Below are 24,687 nucleotides of genomic sequence, written 5' to 3' on the forward strand. Positions count from 1 at the left end.
CCCGCGGCTAGGCAGGCCAGGGGACCGAGCGCTGCGGCCATGTATTTCTACAAAAAAATCCTACATAGTTATATTTCTGTTATTTTTTGACTGTCGCGGTTTTGTCACTGTCGCGGTTTTGTTATGTCGCGGTTTTGTCCCTGTCGCGGTTTTGTTTGCTGCGGTTTTGTCCCCACTCCGTGAAGGAGTATTATAATGTAAAATAATGAAAAGGGGAATGAAGGAAAGGAAATTTTTCACACCATTAGTTTAGTAGCTATGCTACTTCAAAATTAATAGTTAGGTAAAACTACTCAAAGGATAAGTAGATTATAAAATCGTGTAATGATATTAAAATATAAAAAAATGTATTAAAATATTTAATAGGTGTACCTATTCTAGTGTTTCACTATAACAATAATATCAAATGTTATTCTTTAGTCAAACTGCATATAAAATAAAATAAAAACATGTAAAACATAAAGCTTATGCAATTTTAAGTAAACTTTAGCCGCCTATTTACATAAAAAAATCAGCTGATTTAAATTTTTGGTGAAGATTCCCTGGTCCAATGTGTAATTTATTTTGTCCGTATGTACATGTCTGTCGGTTATGCCTCAAAAGTTGTATATACAGTTATCGTGTTTTTGATATAATATATTTCTATTTCTTATTTTCTCTATCACTTTGTTCATTAGGGAATCAATATTTTTTTGGTAAGCTTCATTGCTTATGGATGTTGTCATACTTGTTTTAATTAAGATTCTAGTAATGCGTAAAGTGCCATTGTATTTATTTTTAAAAAAGAAAAATAAGCCATTCAGAATAAAAAGAAACGCTTAAAGACCATTTTAAGACAATTATGAAGAAAACTACAGCAAACTTTTTAGATTACAAAAATGAGGACTTTTTTAGTGTTTCACTATCGTAACCCATAAATCTAATAAGTACATTTAGAAACATAAAAGTCATATATTGTTATTAGAAAAAAATTTCGGGAAGACCATTTAATTAAAACTAATCCCAAAAACAGCCGTCTCATTTGCCTGAGCAACTTCCTATTTGGTGGTCATAAAATTTAAAATACGAAGCATGGCGGTATTTCATGGTACAAGTACAATATACTATGTTGTATTACAGTATCGATACAACCCCCCCCCCCCCACCCTAAAAAATATTATAAGTACCTTTCATCTTCTTTGCAATGAAAACTGGAAAGACTGGTTATATCCGCCTCCTCAATAGTTCCAATACTCGTCTAAATGTACAAAATATCTTCAAACATTAATCATAACTTTATATTAAATGCTTTAAAAGTACCTAAGTACTCTTCGCGAGAAAAGATATTATTCATGAAATCCAACTTAAAAATATTGTTATATGGTTAAAATGATATTTTCGGCAACGCCATTGGAATTTTTGATTGAAAATGTCTCAACATGAATTATTTTACTCAACCCTTAACAGTCGGAGGGGTGTTCTATCTCATCTTCAGTGTGTGAAAGATAGAGGGCCATAACTCGGTGACTTCATAAGTATGTGTATGACATATAACTGACATAATGATAAAGGTGCGGCAAAGGGCCCGACTGTTAAGGGAAAAGTATATAAGGAAGAATATTTTCTAATTCATTTTTTATTCTTGATTTCTTTAAAAGGTTCTTACATTAATAATACCTAACACAATATTACTATTTTTTATTTGTGTGGGTTTCTAAGTAAAATCTAAGAATCTTAAATTAAAAATTCTTTAAATTATTGGTTCTACATTTAAGTGATACCGAGGATTTTTTTTCATAAAAAAATTAGGTAACAAGAACAAAATAAGAGACCTATGACAGACATAATTTCTAGTTTACTCTTTAAATTATAAAATAAATAATATTCCTTAGATGATTTCAAACATTGGAAAAAATATATGGAGACAATATTGTCCGTGTATAATTTTGCTAGACAAATAATCATAAAGATTATTACATTAATTGATCAATAGTAGGTATATATCATATCATCAGCCAATAAAATAATAAATGTTTAGTTTATTATATTTACATAAAAAAATATTTTCTTATCATTAATGGACAAACAGAGGTTTTTGTTGTAGATTTACAGGCGTAAAGATTCTCTACAAGCTTTTTTGTTGGTCAATATGTCTCTGAACTTTCAATATTTCTCAAAAAAATATAAAAAAGGAAGGGATGATTATTGTAGAGATCTCGTATTTTAGAAATGTAGGACATTAACCTTTGAATGTTTTTATGCAAGATATAATTTGGATTTACAAAATTCTAAATCCTTTTTTTTCTATTAACAACTTGTAAAAAGAAAAAGAGAAGTAAATGTCCAAACTACCCAACCTTCTAGCCTCAAAGGATTTAATATAACTTGAAATTTGTGTTTGTTACTCGGCCCTGGGCGAAGTAGACAACTCTAATTTGATGCTCCATTTTTCAATATCTTTGTTTCATATCATCTCTTATCAAATATAAGTAGTTTATTATATTTGACAACAAGGGTTTCTTGGAACTTGAAAGATATCTTTCATTTAAGAGCATTAAACTTTTCAGCTGCTTTGCATTGTGAAATAGTTAAGAAAATTTTTTTACTTTTTTTTCTCGAACATAAGAAAGTGGGGAGGAGGATGTGCCACTTTTTGAAACCAAAAATAAAACGTGCATGATCTCAGCCAATAAAATAGTTACAGCTCTAAAATTCTGCACAGCAGTTGCTTTTGTGGTGAACAATATGGAACTGTGAAGAAACGGCGGCGGAACCACCGCTCCCGCCGAAAACCGCCGTTTCCAGCCAAATTTGTTTTTGCCTTTTTTCGCCATAATAGACAATTTTCAATCATCTGAGATAAACTTTTTTTCATAAAAATTTCGCTTATATTTTCACTCGACACTTTTGCAATTTTTTTTAATATTGATTTGTTTGAAATATTACAAGTGTCACGTGAAAAAATAAGGGAAATTTTTATGAGAAAAAAAATTTATCTCAGATGATTGAGAACTGTCTAATTTGGCGTAAAAAAAATCGGCAGGAAACGGCGGTTTTCGGCGGGAGTGGCGGTTCCGCCGCCGTTTCTTCACAGTTCCATATTGTTCTCCTTAAAAACAACTGCTGTGCCGAAATTTAGAGTTATAACTCTTTTATGGGCTGAGATCATGCACGTTTTACTTTTGGTTTCAAAAAGTGGCACATCCGCCTCCCCTTTTTTTAGTCAAATATTTTGCTTCCTGAACTCATATTTTAAAACTACTTAAAACTTATCTACCTAAGGATTTCATATTTCATGGTGAATTTCAATATATAACTAGGGATGGCAATTCGTCAAAAATTTGGACCGGATTCAGATTCTTACAAGAATCCGTCCAAAAAATGGGGGATCTATAATTCACTTCCGATAATCGAACCAGATTTTAAAAGATATTATTTATAATATGATGATAATCTTTGCATCAAAAAGGGGTAGTTAAAAGAAAAAACTCAAGACGCTAATTTTAGCCTACCAATTAAGAACTTGAATCCGCTATTAAAAAACGGATTCCGGATTCGGATTCCAAAATTGGCCAAAAATTGGGCGGATCCTGGATTCGGATTGCCAACCCTATATTATTATATATAACAGAAAAAAAGTTAAGATCATAGTTTTAAATCTAACTCTTTTAATGAAACAATCCCTTCTTTCATGGGAATTTGAAATTGTACAGAAAACTTTTTCTTTCTAACACTTTGCAATATTAACTTGAAAACTTTTAAAAGTATTTTATTTGGTATTGTTCTACTTTTACATTTAACAGTAAACTTCCTTTTATAAAATAGAGAAATGCAATATTTACCTACCTATATGGACTTAATGTTTATTGTCAAAATGATATTATTATTTTCTTTCTGTTGAGGCAATGGATGAAATTAATTTCTATCTATTGACCCATCAACGAATAAAAGTAGGGTGTATGTTTCACAAACAATATTACAACTTTAACTTTAAAAGAAATTAAAGTAGTAATAGTTACTTAACAGAAAAATGTTATTTCTTTAATTTTAGTGTCTAATTTCATGCTGTAATTGTTATTAATAAATCATTACCTGCAAAGCTGCCAGGACATCTCTGTCCGTCTCTGTAAGCAACAGCTCCTTGATGGTGCTCTCTATCATGGTGAGGAGGTGGCTGTCCTCTGGCAGCTGCAGGGTAGAGCGGACCTGCGGTAACAGGGTAACCAGTCGTAACCGCACATTTGGTACGGAGTCCTAAAAATATATGTTTGTTATTTGGTGATCTAGAAGCACACAAAAATAGGCAATAAATTGGCGTACATTCCCAATTATTATACACATTATTGTGTTGTTCAAAATGTTTGGTGAAAACTCAATCACGATTTAATAGAGTCCCCAAAGTTTAGGCCAACAAAGGGACGTGTTTATCAAACTTTTAGGACCAGTTTAATTTACAGTCCCATGTTGACTAATTGGTAGGAATTGATAAGTTAAAAAAGATGGGTATCTCATTACAAAATTCCTAAAATGACGTTTAGACTGTTGTATTGTTGAATGGTTGATTGGAATCGCATTTTTAATTGTTTTTTTTTCATGATTTATGAAATGATTGATTATTAATTGGGATAGGGTCAGCCTGTTGGACACAAATTAAATAAAAGACTAGCGATATAAATTAAAATGCCTAAATTTTATGTGAGCAACATCACTACTACCTGGAGAACAAACAAACAAACAAAGGTTGGTTGAGCTGTTGTGGAAAAATATTAAAATTATTGTTCTTTGATGTACAACATTTTATTCAGCCTACTTGACCTAATAAATTTCTAAAATTCGCCTCCGAACAGGTATACAGCTAGACAGTTTTTTTAAAAGAAAAAATACAATTAAATATACAAAGAGTTTTGTAAATTTAAGAAAAAAAGTCGTTTGATTTCGTCAATTCATTTAATGTTATAAAAAGTAATTTTTTTTTAAAATCTTTGAATTCTTTAATTTTTTCAGAAAATTTATCTATGTTTAGATATGTACTAGGCCTTACTTGTAAAAGATTATGTGTAAATCTGTCCTAAATTCAAGGCCAGAAAATTTGAATCTGTTTAAGTAATATCAATATTTTTAATTGTGATATTAATAAAGCATGACATATTAAAATGAGCTGCGAAAAAATACATTCTGGGTCAATTATAAAAACTTTAAATTGGGAACTATTTATAATAAAATAAATGTTTTTACTGATGCCATATCTCTGCATGTGGTAAATTTGAAGGTCTGTATCAAGGTGCTGGCACTCACCATAGTTATTACTGGAGCTAACAGAAAGGAAAACTTTATTATCCAATACTTGAAACCAATCTTATCTGGTAATAAGGAAACAAATTCAGAAGTATGGGTTGGCAGCCTTGCCTAATCAACTTATTAGATCGAGGTTGCCAAGATAAATCTTTAAAATTATGAATGTAAATAAAATAATCTAGCAAAATCTTGTTTAAAATAAAAAGGATAACTACTAACTTCTTAAACTCAAAAGATCTTTTATATTCGAAAGCAACCGTTATCAAAATAAGAACCCATAAAATTTATTTTATCTCTAAAAGCAAATATTTTTTACACATACTGTGCGTCTATTCATACGAAGAGTCTTATTGTTGAGTTAATTTTAAACCTTGGTTGAGTATGTATTTCAGTAACAAAAAAGAATAGTTTTGAAGGCTTATCAACAAATTAATCATTATCAAAAAGTTCATTTTAAGTATCTTGATTTGTTAGCGTTCATTTTGTTAGAATTGGCCTATTAACTTAATAAAAAATTGATGTTTAATGTTATAAATAAATATTAAAAGCACAGTCTTGCTCTTTATTGGTTAATTTTCGCTTTTTTGGATGTTGTCATCTTTTTCTCTCTCTTTCATTTACTTAACCTTGAACACATTTTGTAAACGTATTAATTCCATGGCTTAACCTTGAACACATTTTGTAAACGTATTAATTCCATGGCTTACTTAGCAAAAATGATGATACTGATAAGTTATAATATGTTATGATAATGGGTGTGTGCAATGTTGTATTGTAAATAGCTTATGCAAACTCCAGAGCTACCACCAAACCATATTATCTTAAAGAGTCCAATTAGTGTGCAAACACCAGGGATAATGGAATAGGTAAATGAAAGATAATAATTGTTAATATCTAAATTGAATAGCTAAGAATTTTAGAATGACCCCAAGGATAATAAGATACTATTTGAGCTATGCTTTAATGGATATGATCAATTATAATTTGAACTCCTATCAGCTTTATTTTAAAGTACGGCAAAATGACGCATATTACAACAAAAATTTGCCTCTTTACCAACACCTTTTAACAATTTAAAAACACACACACACGCATATAATATAAATGGCAGGTTAAGCAAATATGATCCAAGTGGTTGGTATCATTGGAAAAAGGGGGAGTCAAGTATGCAATGCCAAACGTCAATAAATGGTTCTTAAAATAGGCCCTTACATAAATAGTTTCAAACTGTATTCCCCAAGTAAGATAATTAAGGTTTTATTAAAGTTACAATGTATATTTTTGAGTTTAACACCAGCCAATAAAAGTGTGAAAAGCAATGATGAACCTTGTGCCGCAATATTTAGTCCACAAAAGTTTTGTCATTCAACATAATAATAATAACCTTATGATTTTAGTTTTCTATGATAATAAAGATACTTTTCAGTACAAAAGAAATCCTTGTTTGTTTTGGTACACTGTTCTGAAATCATTTAGTATAAAAAAATTCCGATAACTATATGATGAGTCTTAAGAAAGAAGGTTGAAATGGAACAAAAAGAAATTCCTAAATTGATTTTAATAGCAGGCCAAAAATATAACAGTTTAAGTATTTGAATATAATTATTGTGTTCAAAAATGTAAAATTTAGCCTAATGTGTTTTGTTGGTTGCAATCAGAGAGATTGCATTAGTAAAGAAAACATATTTAGATATTTTGCAATATTGTCATGGCTTCTCCATACTAGTGTGCAATCATCTACGGACTTTAGATCTTACAATTATATGACTATGTAGGTATTATACTAATGGATGTAAAATATACATGGATATTATGACAGATGAAAAATTGTCATCAATTTAGGTTGCAATATCCTCTCACATTTATTTGCCGTGTCGTTTATCCAGTAGAAAGGGAGGAGATGGGGGAGATCGTTATTTAAGCTCGCTACAGAGTTCACTTTTTTATAAAACATGAAAATGTGGTGTAAGATCCAAGTTAATAATAATAAATCCATTATTATACTGCCAAAAGAAAAATCGCTTTCTGATAAAGTCTGACAATATAAAAATATTCTTTGCAATACCAATGCGGAAGTAATCGCCCACTTGGATATTATGGTAAATATTATTGTATATTGCCACCAGATATCTTTCAAGGTAAAAGCTTTAATTAAAAAGGATATGGAATGCAGATGTAAAGCATTAAAAATTTCTACTGTGGCAAATCATAGTACTTTTCTTTCGGTAAAGTAAGGGTTTTTATTTAGGTATGTATTTTATTTCGTCATACCTTGCAAACGGATATCTCTAACATTAGACTCCTCCTTTTATTAGATAAATAGAAAGTAAAAAAAAACTTTTGTATAGGAATATTGACAGATAAATTTTGTTTTCTTCAGGAGCTATAGCCCTTATGTACATGTCAAGGTATAAAAAATAAATTCATATTGGAGCTGCAGGCATAATATTATTCCACAGTCTCATGTATTGCCATGCACAGGCATTGTACTGCACTTTTAGTTCTGAGTAAATCCAAGTTTCTGGTAAGGTACTATTTTAACTTGAAATTTTTTAACAGTCAAAACTATAAAATTTAGGTAAGACAGTTTATTCTTGTTCCCGTTTACTTGATCTTAGTGGACATATAATACATACAAACAGACAAGATATCCTGTCTCTTTTCTATACGAGATTCAATTTACTTTTGTTTTCAATATTGCAAGATTAGCTTTAAAAAGCAAACATTACCTTGTAAAGAGATATGAAGAGGTGGAAGAAATGTTTCTTGAAATATGCTTTACTAAAAAGCATCAGAGACATCTCACAAAGCTTTAAGAATAGTTGTCTAGTGTGACAACTTCGTCCCAGCTTCAAATCTGTTTCAATCCTAAAATAATGGAAGGATTATTTGATAAAAAAATAAGGATTTGTAAATCAGTATCACTCAGTTAATAACCTGGATAACCTCTAGAAGACGAAATTCATCAATAGGTTTAACTTTGATGTATGTCTTTTGGTAAGATTTCTATTCTGTATTTATTAACTTTACCGCTTTCGGCCATAATTTACAAAAAAAATTTAGGAACGCATTTTACCTCGTCAAAATTCAATTTCTCGATTTAGTGCTGATCAAGCCATATGTAATAATAATAAAATTAAAGTACGTCCAATCCTGCAACTTCCATGGAAAAATACTGTAATTGTTTGTTTAAAATATCAATCATTTTTCAAAGATGGGTAAAATGCATTTATTTAATTTGTACAAAATCAAATAGTTAAATCTGTCGACTGAAAAATGTACATTTAAATATAAATATAAAGTTAGTAGAAATGAGATAAATGAGACACTTCATTGGCCATGAATTATAAATTGACCTCCACCCCTAGATTATAAAGTTTACAAACTTGTTTTCGTATCTTGAGGACAGAGATTCTTACAACAGGATGTTTTGCTTATTTGCAGTTTACTCAGTACATCAAGTGCATTTATAATACAACAAGGAACATATTGTAAATTAGCAGCGTAACTAAAATATACATAAAACATAGCAAAAGTAAAAAAAATGGTAAGTAACCCATATATAAGTTGAAAGCAAAATTTTTGAATGAAATATCATAGTTTATATGTATACGCGTTAATTACACATGTTATATGGGCGGATCTGAATTCAACTTTAAAGAGTGGAGAGGAGAGGGGAAACGTGGGGTAGGAACTCAAATTGGATTAAAGAAGGAGGGTTTAGAGAGACTGCAAAATAACGTATTATGAACATATCCTAATTATAGAGAAGCTGTGCTACTAACAATCACCTTGGAGTTTAACAATAAAAGTAGATAGATGTTTACAAAATAATTTAAAAGGTAGGTATCTAATCTATTCAATAGCCCTTATTGAATGTTGGTTGGTCTGTAATGCATTTGAAATTCTTAACCTAAGCTTACTCAACGAATAGTGCTTGGGATATTGGCAGGGTGAAAAAAATAAAACTAATGGTGATTCTTATTGAATAGCAATTACCTATGCAGTATTTTTTCTCTATCTTCAAGCTTGATTGTAAATCTAAGGATAACCAACAATGTTCTTACAGCAGCCACCCTAGAAACAAAAAATATGATCATTTTATTAAACATAATAACAACTTTTTGTTTCATTCAAACTGATTCATGTGCACAAAATTAAAATATAAAGATAAATTTACATTCATCAAACAAAATACTGTAAAACTTTTTAGAAGATAACTTATACTTTTTCTTTTAAGGGTGTATTAAGGGGGGGGGGGGGGGTTTTAATGCAACCATCTCGTAATCAGTGATTGAATGGCACTTAGAATTCGAATTTCGATCTGAAATTTTGCATGAGTAATCCTTGGTAGGTCTATTTTCCCTAAATCGAACAAAAAGTTGGAAAAGTAACGGCTGGCGGCTGGCAGCTCAGCCGTTTAGCCGTTTTTTGACTATTTTCAGGGCAAATTCATCATTAATTACGTAGGAATCAACTTTTAAAAACATATTTTGGGTTTAATTCATGGTAAATGATAGCTATAACCATTTTTTAAATTTCTATTACCAGCTGCTAAACGGCTAAAATCGGCTGAAAACGGCTGGGAGCTGCCAAGAGTATGAAGGGTAGATATGGCTTGTGACGTATCTAGGGGTAGGTTTTTATGGCTGCAGAGCTCAAAAATACTACCAAAAATAGTGGCCGCCCATCCATATGGCAGCTGGGTAACAGCTGCAGCTCAGCTGGGAGCGGCCAAGAGTAGAATGAGTAGATAGGGCTTGTGACGTGTCTAGGGTTAGGTTTTTATGGGTGCTAAGCTCAAAAATACTACCAAAAATAGTGGCGGCCCATCCATATGGCAGCTGGGTAACAGCTGCAGCTCAGCTGGGAGCGGCCAAGTGTAGAAAGAGTAGATTGGGCTTGTGACGTGTTTAGGGGCAAGTTTTTATGGGTTCTAAGCTCAAAAATACTACCAAAAATAGTAGCGGCACATCCATTTGGCGGCTGGGTAACAGATGCAGCTCAGCTGAAAGCGGCCAAGAGTAGAATGAGTAGATAGGGCTTGTGACGTGTCTAGGGTTAGGTTTTTATGGGTGCTAAGCTCAAAAATACTACCAAAAATAGTGGCGGCCCATCCATATGGCAGCTGGGTAACAGCTGCAGCTCAGCTGGGAGCGGCCAAGTGTAGAAAGAGTAGATTGGGCTTGTGACGTGTTTAGGGGCAGGTTTTTATGGGTTCTAAGCTCAAAAATACTACCAAAAATAGTGGCGGCACATCCATTTGGCGGCTGGGTAACAGCTGCAGCTCAGCTGGAAGCAGCCAAGGGTAAAATGGGTACATAGGGCTTGTGACGTGTCAAGGGGTGCTAAGCTCTAAAAAAAACCACCAAAAATAGTGGATGCCCATCCATATGGTTGCTGGGTAACAGCTGCAGCTGTGCAGTAAGCTGTTGTTTAAGCTATAAGCACTTTTTGGGACTATTGAAGGATAACCAAAAATTGAATATTTCAGTATTGATTTAGTTGTTAAACAGCTGAAATTGGCTGAGAACAGTTACCAACAGATAAAGGTAAAAGTTTAAGACAAAGCTTGTGATGTGTGGGGTAAATTTTTATAGGTGCCAAGCTTATTAATACTCCCCAAAAATAGAAAGGCCCATCCATATGGCATCAAGGTAACGGCTGCTGCTCAGCTGTAGCTGTTACCCAGCGGCCATATGGATGGGCCCCAACTATTATTGGTAGTGTTTTTGAGCTCAACACCCCCATAAAAAGTTAAAAACCTACCCCTAGAAATGTTACATGCTATATCTACAACATATACTTTTGGCTGTTGATAACTGTTTTCAGACGTTATTGGTAGTTTTCAGTGAAATCTAGAAATTAAAAAACTGTTACTAGTAATATGTCCATGAAATGAAGTTATGTTAATTGGGAGAAGTTTAATTCTACTGAAATAATAAATTTTGTGATATTCTTCACACATCACAAGCCCTATGTACTCATTTTACTCTTGGCTGCTCCCAGCTGAGCTGCAGCTGTTACCAAGCTGCAATATGGATGGGCCGCCACTATTTTTGGTAGTATTTTTGAGCTCAGACCTACCCCTGTTACCCAGCAACCATATGGATGGACCACAACTATTTTTGGTAGTAATTTTGAGCTCAGCATTCATAAAAACCTACCCCTAGACACATCACAAGCCCTATCTTCTCATTCTACTCTTGGCCACTCCCAGCTGAGCTACAGCTGTTACCTAGCTGCCATATGGATTGGCCGCCACTATTTTTGGTAGTATTTTTGTGGTCAGCACCCATAAAAACCTACCTCTAGACACGTCACACGCCCTATGTACTCATTCTACTCTTGGTCTTACAGCTGAGCTGCAGCTGTTACCCAGCTGCCATATGGATGGGCTGCCACTATTTTAGGTAGCATTTTTGAGCTCAGCACCCATAATAACCTAACCCTAGACATGTCACAAGCCCTATGTACTCATTCTACTCTTGGCCACTCCCAGCTGAGCTGCAGCTGTTACCCAGCTGCCATATGGATGAGCCGCCACTATTTTTGGTAGTTTTTTGAGTTCAGCACCCATAAAAACCTACCCCTAGACACGTCACAAGCCCTATGTACTCATTCTACTCATTTTACTCTTGTCCGCTCCCAGCTGAGCTGCAGCTGTTACCCAGCTGCCATATGGATGGACTGCCATTATTTTTGGTAGTATTTTTGAGCTCAGCACCCATAAAAACCTACCCCTAGACACGTCACAAGCCTTATCTACTTATTCTACTCTTGGCCGCTCCCAGCTGAGCTGCAGCTGTTACCCAGCTGCCATATGGATGGGCGGCCACTATTTTTGGAAGTATTTTTGAGCTCAGCAGCCATAAAAACCTACCCCTAGACACGTCACAAGCCATATCTACCCTTCATTTCTACTCTTTGCAGCTCCCAGCCGTTTTCAGCCGGTTCTAGCCGTTTAGCAGCTGGTACTAGAAATTTAAAAAGTGGTTATTGCTATCATTTACCATGAATAAAACTAAAAATAAGTTTTTAAAAGTTGATTCCTACGTAATTAATGATGAATTTGTCCTGAAAATAGTCAAAAAACGGCTAAACGGCTGAGCTGCCAGCCGCCAGCCGCTACTTTTCCAACTTTTTGTTCGATTTAGGGAAAATAGACCTACCAAGGATTACTCATGCAAAATTTCAGATCGAAATTCGAATTTAACCATCACAGTATATTTTTTTCTCTTTACATCAATAATAAGGACAAACACAGGAGTCCCAAACGTCGGAGTGGACAAACGCAGGAGTGTTAAAATATTAATTTAAGTAAGTAGGTATTTCTATACAGGTTAGGTTAGGTTAGGTTAAGATATGAATGTACAAATGAGCCCCCCGCAGGGGTAAGGCATTTAAAAAAAACCAAAATATGGTTTAAAATAGGTTAGGTTAAGTGTCCACTCCTGCGTTTGTCCACTCTGACGTTTGGGACTCCTGCGTTTGTCCTAGGACCAATAATAACATATCGATTAAGAGATATATTTACCTTGTAGGCAAAGGTCTTGACTTTGTAGCTCTTTCCATCAGCCTTGGAACAAAATTTTCTTGAATCATTGTCTTACTGATACAATTAGCCAGACAGGAAATCTTTTCAAGACAGTCTGAATGAAGTCTCCAGTCTCTGGTTTGACTCACAACCTCCTCCATGTGAAGAATAGCAAATCCAAGCTCTTCTCCATATTGGCTTGTACAACCGTACTCCAACACTCCATACCTAAAAGGGGAATACAAATTTTTGGTTCACTTAACAGAAATTTTCAAAAGAGGTTTTTCTACGTGGTTTCATATATAGGCACCCTAGGTATTCTTTTCATAAAAGGAAGGTATAATAATCTCTCACAATGAAGTACATTGATCTATGTTACATAAGAAATAATGTAAATTTTCATTTATCTTTCCTCGACATATTCCTGTATTTGAATTAACCGACTTTCAAATAAATTGTATATTTTTTACCAAACAAAATAACCGGTGCTTGCTTACATGTGACCGGAGCACCGAAACCCCCCCCCCCCCCCCCCCGCTTAGTTTTGACAAAAATCCAAAATAAGGGGGGGGGGGTAGTTTTTTAACCCCCCGCTTAGTTTTGACAAAAATCAAAAATAAGGGGGGGGGGGGGTAGTTTTTAACCCCCCCCTTAATTTTGAAGAAAATCAAAAATAAGGGGGGGGTAGTTTTTTCACTGTACAACACGCCAGAAAGTTGAGTGAGGTAAATCAAGTAAATCCAGTATACCAGAGGGGAAACCTTATTACAGGGATATTCATGTTTTGGGGCATAATTTCCTTATTTATTGACTGATTTTAGTAATTGATGTATCCCTGAACAGAAAATGAAAATAAGGAGGAGGAAGCCAGTAAAAGGTTTTAATTTTGCGCAAAATTATACTGGTATACTGGATTTACTTGATTTACCTCACTCAACTTTCTGGCGTGTTGTACAGTGAAAAAACTACCCCCCCCTTATTTTTGATTTTCTTCAAAATTAAGGGGGGGGTTAAGTCTTTGCCTTGCTGAGCTTTTTTCCTCCTTGCCGTTTTCCAGACATTAAAAAACTACCCCCCCCCCCCTTATTTTTGATTTTTGTCAAAACTAAGCGGGGGGGGGGGGTTTCGGTGCTCCAGTCTACCACATGTAAGCAAGTACCAAATAACCTATTGTATAATACCTATACATTTTCAATACAAATTTTTCTGCAAAGAAATCAGACAGATTATATATTTCTGTTTCATAAATAGATATCTCTGCAATCAAGAAATCAATAGATTGAGAAGGTATATTATTATTAGCAAAGAATTCTATGCAGTATTATTAATAAAATATAGGTATCTGTATACTGTGTATAGTATTGAGAAAACAGGGTGGTTTGAAAAAAGTTAATATTTCAAATTTAACTACAACCACCCCCCGCTTACCCCACCCCGGCCCTCCCTCCTCCGAAAGTATGAAAAAAAACTTTAAATTTTGTTATCCATTTATATTCCGAAATGGTTTAAACTCAAATTATTCAATTTTGATTTCCCTCCTCTTTTCGCAATAACAAATTATATTATAGCAAATATACCAAAATAAATCAAGAAACATTTTTTTGAGTCACCCTGTGTGGGTATAAATCAGTGCTCTGCTTACTACCCTCATAATATCTTCCTACTCAATCTACAAAAAAATATCTCATTTTTTATACCAAACATAAAACCTACCTTCTTTTTTATGATAAGATATATGAATTGAAAAAGAAAATTATCATCAATTTAAAAAAAATTGTTGAGTTTTTCTTGATTTTAGGTCGGAGTCGGAGCCAAATTCGGAGCCGGAGCTGGAGTCGGAGCCGCACCAAAATCAAACGGCTCTGCCACGCTGAGAATCAGTATTACTTTAGTTTATTAATCTGATTTATGTATTAATACTTAGTAATTTGATTTTATTATTTTCATTTGACTTTCATTTACTCTTGATTGAGTTATATTAATAGATATATCAATCAACAATTTCTAAACATTTCAAAATATAGGTATATTTAATATTTTATTAAAGATTTGTTACAAAAGTGTGGATGAAAAATAAGTTTTCTTTAGTTTCTTATTTTTGAAAGGAAATTTTCTCTCTAAAATGCGTAAACTTTTACAAAATAGATATAATAGGGTCTACGTAATCACCAAACAAAAGTTTTTTTAATGTATAATATAGGTTATGGACATTTCAATAGGCACATTTTATTCAAGTATCTTCTTTGTTTTGTTAAAACAATAACACAATAGTTTATTCAATTCTTTTCATTTCAAACTTATTTAAGAGTATGGTCAATTTCACTTTAGAAATTAAGACATGTTTTGTAAAAGTTTCAAAGAATTTAAAAAAAAAACTTCTTTGCGTTTTAGGAGTTAAAAGAATTTTTTTGTGGTAAAAGTACATTTTACTGATATTTTACGAAAATCATATGGACTAACTTAGTAACTTTAGTCCTTCGGTGTATTACTTACAAGCTGCCTTGACCGTTAGAAAAAATAATTAAAGACAATAAAAAATTTAGCTGCTACTGATATTATTTTAGAATAAAGAGTAAACGATAAATATTTGTTTTCATGTTTGTCTGTCAATCTTTCAGACTTTATATAGTAAAGTTAAAATTAATACATAGACTAGACAGTATAGTATGAGAGGTAAAGTAGCTGATTAAGACAGCGTTTCGGAGCCGGAGCCAGGAGTAGCAACATTTTTGGTGGAGCCGGAGCCGTATTTTTCGTTAAAAACGGCTCCGGCTCCAGATTAGCTAAAAATGATTATTTAAAGTAATATTATAATTTGGCAACGGTCTATTTCCATATAATAAACTGAAAAACTATTGTTACTTAACAAATAGACACACATCCTTCTACTTTTTTATAGCTTTAATCAAATAAAAGCAAAATATTTTATATTATTTATTTTATTTTATCAAATTCAATAATGAACAAAAATTAAACGGCTCCGAAACGCTGGATTAAGATAAAGAAATATTTTGCTTACCTTGCCAAGGCATCTATAATGAAGACCATAGCATTGACCATACAAGTTAGAACAGTCACTTCAGAGTCATTAAATAATACCACCATCTCTTCTTGTAGGCTTGTTAACCTAACAATATATAAATAATAAATCTTTATATGTGCAGATAACTTTTATTTAGTTTTAAATAAATAAATATTTCAATATCATTTCCTTTGTAACTATAGAAGCAGGTCAGCAAAAGAATCACCATTTTAAAACTCTAAAGTGATGTATGTGACTTTGTAAGATTTGCATCATTTGTTGTGATAAACTAACCTCAATCTCTGCTTATGAAAAAAAAATATGACATATAGGTATATAATATCCAAATAGTCCCAAAATTTAATTTTACCTAGCACCAAGTATCCAGACCAGCTGACTAAGACTAGAGGCCAGTGTGGACCTGACACACGCGCCAGGATCACGTACAAGTTTACACAGAATTGACACAACTATGGAAGCACATTCTTCGTTGTCAGCAGTGTTGTTGGCTGCTGCGCTATCCTCGCTAGACTCATCTGATACTGTCATTGATGCTGTTTCCCCTCCACTAGTAAATAGCAACACGCCAGGTAGAGTTAGGGCACACGCCTGCAAAACAAACAAAATTTATATAAGATGTTTTTGGTACATGTTTTTTTTCAGCCTAACTTTCTCTTGTAGGTACCTATTATCTTTTATTTACCTATCTGTGCTAACTTTCTTCATACTGAAAATAGAATCATAAATAAAATTTGAAAGCTACCTGTCTACATTCCAGGTATAGTTGAGCTGTAGCCTCATTCATTGCCACTGGATCTGGATTAGTTCGCGGCACCAAATCAGGCATTGGGTTTCCCTTGCTTTCTCCATCATTTGATGCGCCTAAATAAAAAATTTAATGCTAAGTAAGATACTTAATTATGTTCCTAATTGTATAAATGATAAAAGTTTTGAAATAAAAATTCATCCCTTTATATTTGAAAATGCAAGATGAGTATTATAAAGCTTAGTTTCTCTCATTCTTTAACTCTAATATTTTCTTCATCTTGCAGAAACCATTAAACCATTATATTATCATTCACATAATAGTATAACTTGGTCCTTTGACCAAAAGGTTCTAAACTCTTTAGCTTTACATCAGTTTTTCTTATTTTACTATATACTAAAATGGTAAAGTTATCCTAAAATGTACCATGGAATAAATTTAAAAAAAAACAATAGTATACTATTAACTATTACAGAAAATGGCAACCTTTGCATGAAAAAGGAGGACCTAGTTTAAAAATATGCATGTATGTATAGTGTATCCAACTATTTCTTCAATCTTTCCCAACAAAGCTTTAACAGGAAGTTGCATTTTCAATGCCAGGGTAAAAAGGGTTTTATCCTTAAACTTTTTCTCAATCTAATCCAAACTCTAATCTTATTTTCAGTGGTGCAGTGACTCTTTAATTTATTACCTACCCTTTATAAAATGTCGAAAATTTTATCTTTAATAAATTAATTGAAGTTTCATGACGATTTTTAATTATATACCATTACCTATTCAATTATAAAAACCACGATTTTCTCTTATTTATTTATCAAAGAATAATCAATAATCAAATCATGTTTCTTCAAATATTGTTTAAATAAACATAATTATCATTCTTTACAAATTGTTCAATTAAAAATGAGAGAAGTTTTTCGATATATGTACCTATACATTTTTAAATCCAATTTCCTAATCTTATCTTTTATGTTTTTCATGGATGTTTTCATCCTTGATTTTTTTCAGTAAAAGTATATAGTATAATCATTTACATAGATTAGCCATATAATATTTTTTATCCAGTAATAACCTTAAATATAGGCTATCTCACTATCTCAACTAATTTCAAAGGTAATGAACCAGGAAGTGCATTTTAATTTAATTTTATGATTATAGGAATTAAGGAAGCTTAAAAATATAAATAGCAACCTATTTATTTTATGCAATAATTGCTTGAATTTGCTAGATGTTTCAAGTACAAATGCCTCATTTGTCTATCCTTAAAATTATAGAGGAAAAACTTAATAAATTTTCAATTTGAGAACTATATTTATTATATTTTTCTTAATGTATAAAACTGACAAATAAAAAGGCTGACAATAAATCTTTTTTGGAAAGTTCCACGAAAAATATTTAATCTTAAATTAAATGATCCAAATATTTTGTGTTCTATGATAACGACATTAATAGATAATAAGTATAGGTAAGTGAAAAAATCCTAATTTTCTACAAGTACAATGTTGTTTTCAAAGAAAAAAAACTTGGAATTAATTTTGCATTCATTATTAGGTAGTGGATTATTTTTTCCTATTGCCGTATGAAATACGAAAGTTATGATATTCTTGTAATTTATGTTAACAAATAGGTATTTCTTAACAAATGGTAACTTTGACTATCTAAGATTACAACTTTTATGTCATGCAAATGCTACAATGTTAGTTTCTTGATTATCTTTATTACCTTTAAGTGCCATTCCAATGTTCTTATGTTATAATATAAAATTGAGGCTTCTTTAAATTGAATTGAATTGCCCAAAATAGAGATTGCCAAATCTCAGTATGGCTAATCTCAAGCTATTTTTCTATGCAATTTAAACAAGGACAAAGTATTCTCTACAACAAAATAGAGAAATACAATTTGAAATACATACATTTGGGTTAGTTTAATCTTTAACTTTTGGTAAAACTTTTATATAGAATATTATATATTTAGAGTAGTCAAGTAAAAAATAGTTCTAATTCAAGTTGAATTAGACAATACCTAGGTAGCTAATATGCAATTTTGTTCATGTTCATTTAATTGTAATGATTATTTCTTAATATATTCAAATTACATGGATTGAATTAATTGAACTTTTATTACAAGAATAAATATGTGCATTTCTTTACTACTACCTAGAATATTTCTTTAGCTTAAATTTTATTTCAACCTTGTACTTTCAATCAAAACCCGCGACCGTGGCTAAACACGTAGCGCATCCGCTCGTCGTAGGGAAGATGATAGATTCGAATCACGGTCCGACACCGCGTCATAACTAAATTCGTTAAAAATGGTTCTTACTGCTGCTATGTCAGGTGCGCGACATAAATAGGGAATAAATAAGTAGGGGAATGCCTTGGCCAAAACAGGCGCAGCTTACTACCACGCACAGTTAGGACTTCTCAGACAAAGGTCGTGCAATCAAAGGATTGGTTGTCTAATTGGCAAATGGACGCTTTACACCGCTATTATAGGGCTTAGGGCTGACAACCCTATCCCATATAAAAAAAAACATTGTTACAGAAACACTGACAAATTGTCAGCGGCCTATGCTTCCCCTGTGGAGTGAAAAGGGCTTGTTACTGTTGGTTTTTTTTTACTTTCAATCAAAGCATATTTAATTCTAAATCAGTGAAAATTATGTGACAACGATATTTTTTCTAAAAATAATTACCTAGACATGAAAAATTTAACTCTAAACAATTTAAAGCCAAATAATAATTAGGTATTTAAACTAAACATTTGCCTAAATTTGATAGAATTATATTATTATAAACCTGCTAAATAAATACCAATCTCGATTGCATACCTATATACCTACACAAATTCTTATATAAAATTAACAGGGTGTCTATCTGTCTGTACCAAAGGATCTCACTAACCGCTGAACTAATATGGCAATACAACTTACCTAAAGTTGCAAGAAATTGGAAGAACTGGACAAACCAAAGTCTCTGTGCCCTAGACAAATGTTTGCCAAGACCATGACATAGTGAACCAAACTGTCTTGCCAAGACAACAAGCGTAGCATCTTCAGAACTCCTTTATAACATAGTTACTTTCATTACTTTGATTGAGTGGAAGTTAAATTCCTATAAAGAAATTTATTTAGTTTGATACAAAAGCAAGAAAAAAGTAAAGATATGAAAATCAGTAGTTAGGTAGGTAAATATTCTGCAAAATTAGGTACTTTTTTTATGAATTTGCAATTTAAGCAAGCATTTGTCTAAAGCCAAGGTATTAAAAAGATGAAAGTATATATTCCTGGCATTTTCACAACACTTGATGACCAGAGGCACGATGGTATTTGTAAAAAGGGTATCATCCAACAGATTTAACAACTGAAATGATAACAAAAATAAATTTCTTTCAAAAATCTCTTATCTTTACCCTCCAAAATAACCTTAATATTATTAATAACTATCAGAATAATGTTCGTGATTCGTAAACGTCTTTGACAGACGTCTGTAATGTCCTTGAACGGTTGTGAGCTTAATAGGATAGACGGATGTTGGGACGAAAGGACCAAGCCTAGCTATAAGTTAGCTTGCAGTACAAATAAAAATACGTCAATAATCACGGATCCAAGAAGACATCCATATAACACCCCAATGTTTACCAGATAAACTTTTAGGAGATGACTATTTTTGTCCAAAGGGAGCATACTAAAGCATTATTATAAAAAAACAAACAATTAAATTGGAGGAAGAAGTGTAAATTAGGCATAATAATCCATTTCTTGATGACCGAATCGAAATGAGATCAATAAAAAAAAATCTGCAGACAGCTATGGTAAACTAAAACAAATGTACCTGTACAACAGTTTCAACTGCGCATACTCTTACAGCTACACACTTGTCATTGCTCAGCTCCACAAGAACAGGTATAACAGCTGATTTAGTAAGGTCGAGTCCCACTCCTCGGGCTACGTAGGCTAACTGTGTGCACATACACTTCCGCACCTCCCATTGGATATCCTGTACAATTAAGTATCTGAGCCTATATTTCTTGACTAGAGAAAGATATTTTTAAAAATGTTAATCAGTAGGATGTCATAAAATATGTGAATGAAGTTTTTTTTGCGCTGTTTTACATGCCATTTTTGTTTTTATCAACATTTTACTTACAAGTGCAACTAAAAGAGACATTTTGTTCCAATCCTAAGAAAATAAATTATCATAACTCATAATATCAAGAGCCTTAAAAAATATACCTGGGACAAAGAAAGTGTGACAGGTAAAATCTCTTGTCTAACAGTGAGAACATCTAGTTTAGTTGCCAGCTTGCCAAGTATCTGACAGGAAGCAAGGCGAGAACACACAGGTTGAGATAGTTCACCCTTGGCTACGGCTATACTGATTATTTCTTGTCGAATTACCTAAATTTATACTTTATTATTAGGTTTTTTTATTAAGACAATACTAACTAATTTTATGATTTCACCTAAGCGCAAAATATTTAAAAGGTTATTAAAACTCACTGTAGCATGAAAATAATAGTGTAACAGGTAAAAAAAGTGTAAGATAGGCTTATTTAAACATTGAAAAGTTATTTCACCTCTACAGGAAGAAGATCAATAGCATCAAGAAGAGTTTCCAGCCAGGCATTAGCTACAACAGGATCCTTACTCTCCAGAGAACTCAGGATACCTCGCAGGAAGGTCTGAGTAAAGCTGCTTCGACTTGGTTCCTCCTAGAAAAATTTGATAGGTCTTACTATAGGAAGGTATGGATAACAGTGTTAAATACTTTAATATTGTCATATATAATATTTTATAAGGGGTTTTAAAAGTTTGCTTTTACTTATTAAAACAATTTGCATATTTTATTTCTTAGGTATAAAATCTAAGAATTACATACCTCATGAGTATTATTATTAAGTATTGCATCATGTTGTTGAGGTAGATGATTAGAATATCTCGAAGAGGACGTTCCATTGCTTGGATCTGCCAGGTAACGCGTATTTTCAACATGAAAAATACCCGCATTTTCCTCCTCTACGCTTAATAGATTTTTATCTTCTGGATCAAAGTGGTGACGTTTTAATCCGCGATGGTGGTTTTGATAAGGGTGTTGGTGGTCAAATTTGTTTTTAATACTTGTATCAGAAACACGTAGGCCAGATGTGGGGACCTCACTAACACCACCACCTTCGTCTTGTAGCCCTTCGGGGTTGGGTAGGGTGTGTTTGAGAAACTTGTCAGGAGGTGGGGGAGGAGGCGGGGGGTCGGTGAGTGGGTAATCTGACGGGACTAGATTCATATCCTGAAATAAAGGATCAAAAATAAAAACAGGAATTATTCTTTTCAGTAATGGAAAACTTGGAAGAATTATAGTAAAAATCTTCCATAGAGAAAGTTACACTGGCATACCTAATCTCTGAATCTCAAAAATACTTCATTATGAACAATTATTTGGTTTAAAATTAAAGTAAGTGCCTATAAATGGGTAACTAATTCAATATTTGATCATTACCTGTGAGGATAAGGAAATGGCATCTGAATCAAATTCACTGGAAGACATTTTTGGCAATGTTTATTTATAAGATTTCATTTGTTCTTATTTTTCGTTTCATAAAGGTCTTTTTTAGAGACCTCTAGGTTTATAGTTAAAGTTTTATGGATTTATAAAATACATAAATATGACGCCAAGAAGACTAGATACAAAAATTCACATTATTAAATTTAATACTGATTTTACATAACTTCCATAGGTACTTTACTCATAGTTTTTAGCATATAAATCACTTTAGATGATAGCATCTCACTCTTAACATTGGAATTTTATAAAATTTGAGCTTTTCTCTTTTCGAATCACTTAATTTCAAACGTTGAATTAAAGTTTGAAGGGAAAAAAATTCCCTTTGAGCTTTCTACAAATTTTGTGAAGGTTGGAAGGCACCGCTTTGTAATTTCTTCGTTGTAATTGTGTTTTCCTGAAATTAGAAAAGTAGTTGGGTGATAAAAGTCAAGTATATTTTTACTATGGTATTTAGTGTATAATAATTAAACATGATTTTATAATATAGCAATTAAATAATTAAGCTTAATTAAGTTTAATGTCTGAAACAAAAGTTCTCCTGAACTCAAAAATCGATTGGAAAGTACGATTCGAATTTACATATGAGCCTAAATGTTATCCTTGGAGTGGTTTTATTTTAAAAGAGTTGTGGAGATCAGAAAATATACCCCCCCCCCCCCCACCCTCAACCCTTAAATAGGAACCTTTCAGATTTTTTTCAGAATGTTATGGTTTTCTAATAATATTTACTTCGAAAATATTTAATTCTAATTAAGTACCTGTTACTTATCCTTTCTTCTAGCTATCCACCAACAAGGTTGTTTTTAAGTAAAATGTTTATTTTCCGTCACTGTAGGAGTACATTCTAACCCATATTGACGGATAAAAAGCGTCAGGACATGTTATATAACCATTTTTTCAACCTCCAATATACGGCCCATGATTCATTGATTCACTTGTAACTTGTTGTAGTTTCTCTGTCATACGCTTGCAATGTTTATTTTCACTCTGAGGGTTGGGACCTCCAATTTTGGTTTCTTTTTATTGTCATCATTCATACATTATATTATAATATCTTATAAAACTAGATAACGTTTTAGCTTTTAATCATCTAATAAAAAAATAATAAAACTATAAATTTTTTAAATATGAAATTTCGTGTTAACTTTGTTGTTCATTATTTAAGGACCCGACTTTGGAGAAGGGCAAGTGCTTAGAAAACGCATGCGCACTAGTCTGTCTGCTATAATTTTACGCATGCGCGAAAGCTTTTGTCTGCTTCAAGAACTAGGTGGTCAACATACTAAGCCCAATTTTCCCTATAAGATAAAAATAAAATAAGAGGTAAAATCTTTAAAATTTAGACTGAAAATTCATTTTTCATTCATAAAATGTGGTTATGGAATTTATGTTCAAAATGAGTAATGGGGAATTCAGGGGTGTGTTTTTAATTGCGCATGCGTTTGTTTTGACATAACAAGTGTTTAGCTCCATAACAGATAAGACAACTTTCAAAATTCTTTTTCCCTTACATTTAATAATTTCGAAACAAGAAAATACTAAATTGATAATGTGGACTAAAAGAGGCAAATAAAGAATTATCGAAATATGAACTAACAAACATACAAAAATAAATGCACGCAAAGTAAAAATGAGGGAATATACGAGAATTTTGAAAAAAAATAATAATAGGTATAAAGCATGAGCAAAAATCAATACCATTTTTCATAAGCAATTATTATAATAAGATAGAAAATAATTATACACTTGAGAAAAACCAAACTAATAATAATTGGAAATGGAATTTATTTAAACAGAAAAAAAACATAATATATACCTTCGAATTATAATATATTAAATGTAAAAAATAGAGGGGGCATTAGCTTATACATTTATTGTTATAATAATTAAATTGTGGTAAGAATATGAATAAAGCTATTAAGAACATGATAAATCATCATGATTAATTAGCATAACTTTACAACTTCACACAACTTATGTACAGAAGCATAGCTGCTCTATAATTTCTGATAAAATCTGTTAGTTTATTAATTACACTAGCGGCTTCGCCTCTAGCCTCTAAGGGCTTTGCCCCACGAGATAATCTAAAAAAAAATTTAAATAAAAAATTTCTGGTGCTGCCAATTTATGTATGTGAAGTAGTTTCCCCAGAAAATATTTTTTTTTTTTGGGGGGGGGGGATTTGATTTTTTAATTTTTGGGGGGGGGTTGGAGGTGTCCCACCCCCCTAAGAAAATAGCTTAAAACCACCACAGGACCAATAGGTATTTACTCTGAAGAGTAGAATCCGATCGGTTCAGTGGTTACCGAGATCTTAAGGGACGGACGGACAGACAGACAGGCGGACAGACATCAAGCTACTTTGTATTATAAATTTATAGTATAGATTTATAATTTATTTTTGGTTAAGCTTTATAGAGCCTTGTATGTGGGTAAGTTCCTTAAATGGCCACTGAAATTTTTTGTCCCCTTAAGCTACACAAAAAGAGATATTATACTTTTCATTCTTAGAAAATAAATTTAG

At 32.4% G+C, this 24,687-nt stretch overlaps 1 protein-coding gene across 2 annotated transcripts in view; it reads right to left on the minus strand.

Moving 5' to 3' along the window:
• Positions 1 to 23,152, minus strand: part of LOC145313659 (uncharacterized) — a 31,113-nt gene extending 7,961 nt beyond the window's left edge. For both annotated transcript variants that reach the window (XR_013877444.1, XM_080153165.1), the window contains exons 1-16: positions 22,922 to 23,152; positions 22,098 to 22,557; positions 21,483 to 21,887; positions 21,181 to 21,315; positions 20,837 to 21,001; positions 20,436 to 20,600; positions 19,886 to 19,964; positions 19,535 to 19,663; positions 16,597 to 16,715; positions 16,204 to 16,442; positions 15,831 to 15,938; positions 12,812 to 13,039; positions 9,274 to 9,351; positions 8,004 to 8,142; positions 4,072 to 4,233; positions 1,167 to 1,237 (exon numbers count right to left, since the gene is read on the minus strand). Coding sequence is in view for 1 of the 2 variants with exons in the window: in XM_080153165.1 (XP_080009291.1) it covers positions 1,167 to 1,237; positions 4,072 to 4,233; positions 8,004 to 8,142; positions 9,274 to 9,351; positions 12,812 to 13,039; positions 15,831 to 15,938; positions 16,204 to 16,442; positions 16,597 to 16,715; positions 19,535 to 19,663; positions 19,886 to 19,964; positions 20,436 to 20,600; positions 20,837 to 21,001; positions 21,181 to 21,315; positions 21,483 to 21,887; positions 22,098 to 22,145 (2,270 nt within the window). In the remaining variant the exon portion in view is untranslated. The remainder of the gene's footprint in view (positions 1 to 1,166; positions 1,238 to 4,071; positions 4,234 to 8,003; positions 8,143 to 9,273; positions 9,352 to 12,811; positions 13,040 to 15,830; positions 15,939 to 16,203; positions 16,443 to 16,596; positions 16,716 to 19,534; positions 19,664 to 19,885; positions 19,965 to 20,435; positions 20,601 to 20,836; positions 21,002 to 21,180; positions 21,316 to 21,482; positions 21,888 to 22,097; positions 22,558 to 22,921) is intronic.
• Positions 23,153 to 24,687: the final 1,535 nt, after the last annotated feature.

Source organism: Acartia tonsa, chromosome 3, assembly GCF_053477335.1.
Source record: "Acartia tonsa isolate MP-2025a chromosome 3, ASM5347733v1, whole genome shotgun sequence".
Classification (NCBI taxonomy): Eukaryota; Metazoa; Arthropoda; class Copepoda; order Calanoida; family Acartiidae; genus Acartia; species Acartia tonsa.